Source organism: Oscarella lobularis, chromosome 9, assembly GCF_947507565.1.
Source record: "Oscarella lobularis chromosome 9, ooOscLobu1.1, whole genome shotgun sequence".
Lineage (NCBI taxonomy): Eukaryota > Metazoa > Porifera > Homoscleromorpha > Homosclerophorida > Oscarellidae > Oscarella > Oscarella lobularis.
Window position 1 is genome coordinate 1,782,514 of NC_089183.1, and position 8,738 is coordinate 1,791,251.

The window sequence follows — 8,738 nt, forward strand, 5'->3', positions numbered from 1 at the left end:
CTTTCTCCTCGTCAGCTGCCAAAGATAACGCGTACGCTTCGTCCTGCGCAGCTTTAACTCCCCCCCCCCTCATTTTAACAATATAGAAAATGACGACTTTTAGAATATGTACTACGCTAGTCTAAAAGAGTGACTAACCTCTTCGAGGGAACTGAGGTGTGGCATCTCCTCTTTCATCGTAGTACCATCACGCTTATATTCTGCACTGCCATCAGAAAATGAATGCGAGGGCTAAAGCAGAAAGTCAATAGTAACGTTTACATTTATAAAGGAGACAGTACACATTTTTTCTTACGGTTGCAGACGTGGACGGTTCTATCGTTGATGTGCCATCCCCATCTAGTACGATCGTTGCTATAAAGAAGTGTCAAAAAATCATGCACAACTACGACGAAGATGTGCGTACAATCGTCGCTCTCGTACTGCTCAAAATTGATTACGTCGTCTACTGAAGGCTCCTCTTTCTTGGCCTTCTTGCCACATTTTTTGACGTGCTTCTGCAGCACACCGAGGGGAAAAACGTCATTGCAATACATGCATTTGTCTTGAACGTCTTTCACGCTCATGAGAGTTTTCTAGGACAATTAGAGTACTGCAAGCGACGACATGTGTACAATGATGTTCACCTTGAGCTGTATGTCTTTCTGCAATGGACGGATATATATCCGTCCAAAATGTACGGAGCCTCTAAGATTCTCCACAAAATATGGCGGATGAAGAGGAATGAGTACCGATGCGTCGCGCTTTTCACAAGCCATGAGTGTGTATCCACCCGTATCGCATAGTTGAGGATATTCTGATTTCAATACTGCGTCAACATGGGCAGTGCCTCCTTCAGCGTCGAATCGAACCTTTTCTCCCAAACCGCTGACTTGCAATTGGGATCTTTCTCCTGCGTTCGGAGCCATCGACTGCTTTTGTCGCGCCAAGCAAAAAAATGGGTGCGTCCAAGTTAGCGCACGCGAAGACGTGGCTTTCTTCGAGCCGCTTTGAACAATCTGTCTCGTTGATTGACGCTCCTGGGCTTCCTTTTACGTTTCTTGGACCCGCTTCTGCCGAAAGTTCGGCGATGTTCGGCCATTAGGGCGTCAGGGGCGAATCTGGGAGTCGGCGAGGCGAACACATCGTCTTCACTATCGCTTGCATTTCGAGATGGCTTGGGCGCTCTAGATGTCGGCGCTGACGCAGTCGGTAGAGAAGCCGCGACGCCGACGACGCCACTGGGGCCTTGAGCCGATGGCCCAGCCTCGCCTTGAATCTGCTTGCTTGTGGCGGCGATGGCAGCCACATTTTCGATTAGGGTGGACAGAGATCCAGTTAGATTCTGTAGGTGATTTTCCATGCTGCCGATACGTACGTAGCAGACGCAATGCGCATGATCGATAAATGAACTTATTAACCTCGCGAAAAGGACAGCGGAGTTTTACTCTAAGGGCAATAAGAAGTAATATTGTCTTTCAACTGTCGGAAAGCAACGAGTTCTTAGCTGCCACGTAAATATCTATACCGTAATTATCTGATGGTGACAAAGGATCGATTTGTCGTAGACGAGCCTGCAATTCTGTTGATAACCTTTGGGTAGATGGAATATGAACCGCGAACGCATTTTCGTCATCTGACGAAGAGGTAGATGAGTGAGACGTCATAGTAGACTCAGAGTCCGAAGAACTTTCTTCGTACAATTCTTGACATGCAGTTCTGTCTAATCCTAGAGTCATTCCAAGAACCCACAGTTGTCTGGGACTCCTTCCGCCTTCCGTCGACATAGGATGCTGATTCCAGGCGGCAACAAATTCGAGTAAATGTTCATTAATGCGTGGTATGAAGATGTGATGCAAACACGCAAGATCTGTCTCAGACTGTGGGTCTAGCATTCCTTCGTCCTCCATAAAGTGAAATAGCTGATAATACGTACTTGTAGCTTGATTGAATACGTCTCGCCAAAGTCGTTCTATTCTTTGGTTATGAACAGAGCGCCCTGCCAGCATTGATCCTCTGTCGAGGCCACGACGCGACAACATATAGACCGATACTAATTCATTTTCTCCTCCACGGTCCGATCTGACTCGAGAAGGCAATCCGTGTCTACGAACGGCGTCGGTGAATAGTTGTTCGACGGTTGAAGCCCTTTTGTTGTTGGAACAGTGTAGATAAACAATGAGACGGCTAAAACCGTCAATTCCGCCATGGATAACCAAACGCCACCTAAATTGTGCACGTATAGGTCAGTCAATATGCTGCAGGACCGTTATTTCACGGCATACCGTATAAGTTTGTGGTTCCCGTCAATGTGCCATATACTATTGGGTCCAGGGACGTGATATACTCTTCTACGTATAGTAGTCATTTGTCGACTAGCGGTGCCTATGGGGTCGACGTCCCTTAAAGCCTGCCTCACACGATTCTGTTGGAGTATGAGACCTCTTCAACGCAAATTTGCCAAAACCATACGATACCTGCTGTATGGATTTCGTGAATGAATATCGCGAACAATGTCCAAAAGTTCGCCATTGGAAATGTCCGTAAATCGTTCACTTCGAGGAGTGAAGCCATACTGCCGAATGCGACGGGTAATTGTGCTTTCACTTACACCCATAGCTCGACTGATATCGGGTATTGGCAAATTGCTCTCAACGAGCAATTGCAGCTGGTCTCTAGGCACTGAAAGCCTCGGCCTGCCAATTTCACTTGATAATGGCGCCATTCGTCACTCTGGGACTCCATAAACTGCCGTAAATCTCTTGCCGCCTCCGTAACATTTGCTGCGCAAATTCTTATATGTGGCAAAGTGACGGTCCTTTCTGAAGACGAAAGAAGACGGGAAAGAAATTCAACCTCTTCAAGAATAGCCTCAGCAATCTGAGGCGGAAACGGACGTAATTGGCGAAATCTAGAGCGATAGAAGTATCTTATTAGCGCAATCTATGGATGATAGGTTTTTCTGTACGGTAGAATCTGCTGCTCGAGCCGCCGACTACGGTCTAAGATAAACGCCCAAAAAGAAACTGCGTCGGTCATTTTTCTCATTCACGCATGCGCTGAATACTGTATAATCAATACGCTCATGCAACATGGAGCACCTAAACTGGTCCTTCATAACCTAAACTTGCGTCGCATAACCTAAACTAGAACATAAACTTGCATCTCATAACCTAAACTGGCGTCTCATAACCTAAACTGGCGTTTCATAACCTAAACTAGTGTCGCATAACCTAAACTGGAGTGTCATCATACTTTTGACTGACTTCACCCGCCATAGATTGAGACCTACTTTCACGATGGCCTGACCTTTGCTGAGAAATGCCTCTTTCTCGAGCGAAGACACGGAGTGCCTCTTACAGTCCACCAGGTGAAGAGGCGACTTCGTTTCCTTGGTTTGAAGAGGAGGGAGTAACGGTTTCTCTGAGGGAAGTGGAGGATGCTATTAGAGTCAGTTTAGTGATTAATCACTAGCATAGAACGTATGTGGATAATGTCTGGTAGAGTGAAAAGTCAGGGTGTGGGAAGACTTTGGGATACAGAGCCATGTGGAAAAGACTACATCAGAAGTACCATTTATCGGTTCTAAGGTTTCTGATTTTTCATTTCCTTTACTGAGCTCTTTAAATTTTGTGCACAGAGACCTTGTGATGATTGTTTGCAGAGAAATTGATCGTAAAGGAGCTGCAGAAAGGAGAAAAAGACGACTGAAGAGAAGGGTTTACGTCAACAAGGTCACCTGGTACTAGGCCGTGATATTGACTGCCGGAATTTTGCTATGAAGGGCCCTGATTATTTATGGCAAATGGATGGATACGTCAAGATCAAACAATATGGTTTTGCGATCCATGTCTGTCTTAACGGGTGCAGTTGAATATTTTTGAAGCGGCTTAGTTGTCTTATATTTGTGCGTACAGATTTTCGCGAAGAATTATGTGGCTGGAAGTTGCATCAACGAACAACGATCCACTTGTTATATCTGACTACTATTTACGTTGCATAGAGAAACTGAAAGGTATTTCACATAAACTTTCTTGAATATTTCAATTATATTGTGAGGCCTTACTTTCATTTAGGTCTGCCAAGAGTCCTTCGTGCTGGCCGAGGCACTGAGAATACAACTGTCGCGGCATTGCAACCGTTCCTGCGTCATAAAGACACGGATGATATGAGCGGTGAGCGTAGCTTCATGTATGGAAGATCGACAGCGAATCAGGTTAGGAAAAGTAAATTATTTCATTAGCCAAGCTTAATTAAACTTTGCTCTAAGAGAATTGAAGCTTGGTGGGGACAGCTACGCAAAAATGGTGCTGGATATTGGATCTTCAAGGTACGAAGTGTATAGTAAGTAGTACATCCATTCAATGGTCATGTTTAGGATTTGCAAGATTTGGGGAAGTTTGACGCTTCTTGCTCTTTCCACAAGTATTATTGATTGAATTCCTTGGTTCAAAAATAGTATCATTTTCTAAAGGGACTGCATTCGGTACTGCTTTATGGCTGTCATTCAGAAAGAACTTGACGAGGTTGCAAGAGAGTGGAATTTCCATCGAATCAAGAAATCTAAGCACGGAGAGTCACCTGGGGGCGTACCAGAACTTCTCTACTATGCCCCAAAAATGGAAGGTAAGTACAGACTGTCATAACTACTTAATGTTACGTAATACAGGTGGAATTTCGTACCGTTTCCCTCTCAACGATGAAGATTTTTCAGCAGTGAATCTAGATCAGTATAGGAAGCTCAAACCACAGCGGGGCCCCAGGGTTCTGCCTACCTATGTTAGAAGTTGTCGGGCCCACCACTTTGGAAATGACCCAGCCACTTTCCTTGCCTCGCCGACCACTTACAAATTCCGCTGTTTTCTTCCTACTTCACTGAAGCACTGTACACGCAAAGTGATAGAGTGACCATTGTAAAGATTTCCCGTATTACTGTAAACATCCCGTACTTGTCTCGATGTCAATTACACGGTTTTTCGAGCCTCGCTATTCGAGTTCGGCTAAACGCCACGCTCCAAGTGAATACCTTGACTCATCGAGCGACGACGAAAGCAGCGACAGCATTGCAGATCCACTTGACGTCTCCGGTACTAGTAGAGCATCAGAAACGCAGTCAGCTTTTGGAGATGAACGAACAATTGTCAGCGTCATCGCGCAGCAAATCCGATTCTTTGAAGCAATCAAAAGGGCTAAACACCGACGGGCTAGTGGGAAGATCATGGCTAAAGTACAACAGAGAAAACCACACCATGACCTGCTCCTATTTCCAGACTCACCACGCCGATTATCGCGGAACGTGGAGTTCCGTAGAACCGTGTAGGCGGATCAGGCTACAGGGTATTGTAAAGCATGAGAAAAGTGAAAAACATCGCGACAGCGTCCAGAAAGAGTCGTCAGCAAGGTCGACAAACCTTCTTGCTGATCTCCAACCTCCTGTCCCTCGTTAAGGCATCGAAGAAGCATTTTCATGCTTGTACTTTTTACTCAAGCATCGTATTCCTCACATGACAACGTTTGAGCCTTTACTGGACCTAATGACACTTCTTGGCAATAACATTAAAAGAAAAATATGCGTTGCGAGAAATGCGTGTTATACCTCTGACAAAGCGGTGCAGGAAATGGTTCACATATTGTCTGAGGTCATTGAAAAGAAGTTACTACACGAACTGAAGTCTGCTGATTTCATCTCTCTAATGTTTAATGAAACTACCGACTGCACCGTAACGGAGCAAATAGCAGTTCACGCAAGGTCAAAGAAGGCCGCCTAAGATCACATTACCTGAAAATGATTGACGTACTTGGTCCTGAAGCGGCGCCTGACAGAAATGACGAAGCGTGCAACTCTGTAAACGCAAAAGTTATTACCAATCGAATACTAGAATATATTAAAGAAGTCGAGATGCCCACGAAAAAAAATTGTTGGCTTTGGGACGGACGGCGCTGCAACCATGCTCGGACGTATCAGCGGTGTTGTTGCTCGATTGAAAGAGGCTGTATCTCCTTGTGCAATCGGAGTCCATTGCGCCGCTCACCGATTAAACCTTGCTTCAACGCAGGCTGCTAAATCGGTTCCGTATGTGGAAAAATTTAACACCATATTGCGCCAGATATTCGACTTCTTCGACAACAGCGCCGTGCGGACTGCAGCACTCTCAGCAATGGAATGTCTTCTCAAGGAAAAAGGCAAATTAGTTGCGCCGTTCAGTACGCGCTGGCTTAGTGTCGACAAAAGTGTTGCTCACATAAAGTCCTGTTTTGCTTCAGTAGTGCTAAGCTTAGAAAGAGAAGGCACAGAGAGATCTGACGCTAAAGCTATTGGACTAGCTAAATTAGTGTCAGACTACCGTTTTGTTGCAACAATGCATTTGCTTTGTGACGCTTTTCCTGCCGTTTCTCAACTGTCAAAATCTTTTCAGCTTCAATTCTGCGATTACTCCATTATTCCTTCTATGGTGACTGCAACAACGGACGTCTTGCAATCTATGATTGACACAGATAGCGTTCACATGACAGCTCTGGATTCCTTTCTACAAAATTTAAAAGATTCCGGCATCAACATTAAGGAAACAATAAACACCGGAAAAGAAAATTTTAACAGAACCATTCGAAAGCCTTTTCTTGAAAAACTAATCAATAACTTAAAAAAAAGATTTTCTTCAGGGGAAGTAATAGCATCCTTTGATGTTTTCAATCCTTCTTCGCTTCCATCAACAACCACGCCTGAAGTATTGCAAACCTTTGCCGGATATGGAAACGACAAAATTGCCAGACTAAGCGACGCTTTTTTTGATGATGAACAACATAAGAATGACTGCATCACAGAGTGGATGACTTACAAGCACTTTATGAAAAGGAATTTTGGGTCAAAGAACCTGAGGCATTTCGTGGAATCGTTATCGAAAGAAGATCTTTCGCAAATTTATCCGAAACTGTCCGCTTTAGCTAAAATGTCGGGTGCAGCCTGTCCAAACGGCAGATGTAGAAAGAAAATTTTGCCAGGTAATATATTTAGCAGAATGCAACAATATGTGTTAGAATTCTAATAATGCTTTCTTTAGTTGAAGTTAATTAACACTAGAGTTAGGAACAGATTACAAGAATCGACGTTGGATGCGCTTTTGCGAATCGCCATTGAGGGGCCTGAGGAACAAATGTATCCGTACAAGGAAGCGGTCCTCCTCTGGGGTAAGAAAAAACCCGACGTCTTCTTTTAACGTAGCCTATGCAGTAATACGTCGCTTGTACATTTCATTTCTTTGCCTGCACATCATTACATTTAAAAGCATGAAATTATTTTATGAAAATGAAGGCGTAGTTAAGGAAAAGGGGGCGTGTTCAAAAATTTTTTTGCGCGCAAAGCGCGCAAAAACACACCAACCACTTGTTATAAATTCCTGGGCAGAACACTACAATCCTATTTCGTATCTCTACATCGGATAATGGCACTTGCAGCAAATCTGCAGAACAAAAATATTAATGGGAACGTGCTACTTTAAATAAACAATCACGCCCTCTGTTGTAGCTTGTTCTTGCCCTTCGGAATGTGTTCTGTCAGTATCTAATGACTTCATTCACATTTCATTTATGCCATCCTGTAGACATATATACCAGCTGTGTACCGTTTCTCTTTGTCTTTGTCTTTCGCAGATGAAGTTTCGAAGGCTGGACACTTGCCTGACCGCCGCAGGCAATTTGACTACCCAGTCTCAAATTTTGAGACAAAAAAGAAAATGAGTTGCCAGTCGACATCGCTATATTAAATTTGATATTAATTTCCATGAAAAGGAAAGTGATGGAAGTTAGAAAAAGTACTGCCTGAAGAAGGAAGCGTCGCTTGGAAAGCCTCACTGCTGTCATCTGCATCCTAACAGACACATCTACGCCGGGAGATGATTAGGGCAGTCACAGAGACATCACCGACTTAACACAGTAGAATTTAACTTTGCTCGGAAATATGCCATTTCTCTGCAGGTGGTTGTCTGGTGTCCATAATCCCCCATCTATCTTGTTCGATATTCGGTGGCCTTCTGGATTGGCTAGATAGAATATCCCTTCCTCATTTTCAAAAAAACTCGTCCTTGGCTCTTTCCACAAGTTCGTCGTAAGAACATCATCTCTTGATGCTGAGAATTCGGCACGGGCTTATCTCTTTATGACATCGTACCGCCTTATTTTTTTAGACTGGAGTAAATCATAGCACCATCTTTGATCTGCGAATAAGTCCGTGCCACTACTAATAAACTGTTGTAAATAATTTACTAACGCTGACACAGTCGCCTTTTTTGGGTTGCGGTACTTGAGGTCGTTTGAAGAGTGGCGAGTCCACCTTTGGCCGTTTCCCCAAAGGACCCCCGGGGCGAACTCCAAGGCGCTCGTCTTTCTGACGGCACATGTACTGTTGCAGAAGGTCCCTCCTCTCTGGAAAGTGGTGGAGAATGAATTCCTCTGCGGCAAACGCGAAACCTGCTGCCGCTGGTTTGGCGGCGGTAGAAAGCGGTTGTAAGGGCTTATCCAGCTTCGCGACGGCAGCATCGATCGACTTGTCGATATACTCTTTCACTTCACGATTCTTCATACGATACTGTGCGTGAAAGACGGATTCGCTCGGGGCGACAGAAAGCACAGCGTGCGGTGGGCCACGTGCGGAGGAGTCCCCGTATAGCAGGAAGAAGAGTACCCGGATTATCAGTGAGAAGTGACCCCGTACGAGAAGTGAGCAGTGGGAAGTGACCCTAGGTGAGCAGTGAGAAGTAAGAAGA

At 44.7% G+C, this 8,738-nt stretch overlaps 2 protein-coding genes across 2 annotated transcripts; one reads left to right on the forward strand and one right to left on the reverse strand.

Moving 5' to 3' along the window:
* Positions 1–1,457: 1,457 nt before the first annotated feature.
* LOC136191391 (uncharacterized) lies at positions 1,458–2,596 on the reverse strand. Its single transcript, XM_065979717.1, has 3 exons — positions 2,457–2,596; positions 2,265–2,423; positions 1,458–2,205 (listed from the first exon to the last, which is right to left on the reverse strand). The coding sequence occupies exons 1-3, from the start codon at positions 2,594–2,596 to the stop codon at positions 1,458–1,460; spliced, it is 1,047 nt and encodes a 348-aa protein (XP_065835789.1).
* Positions 2,597–5,927: 3,331 nt separating this feature from the next.
* LOC136191392 (zinc finger protein 862-like) lies at positions 5,928–7,051 on the forward strand. Its single transcript, XM_065979718.1, has 2 exons — positions 5,928–6,978; positions 7,038–7,051. The coding sequence occupies exons 1-2, from the start codon at positions 5,928–5,930 to the stop codon at positions 7,049–7,051; spliced, it is 1,065 nt and encodes a 354-aa protein (XP_065835790.1).
* The last annotated feature ends 1,687 nt before the right edge of the window (positions 7,052–8,738 follow it).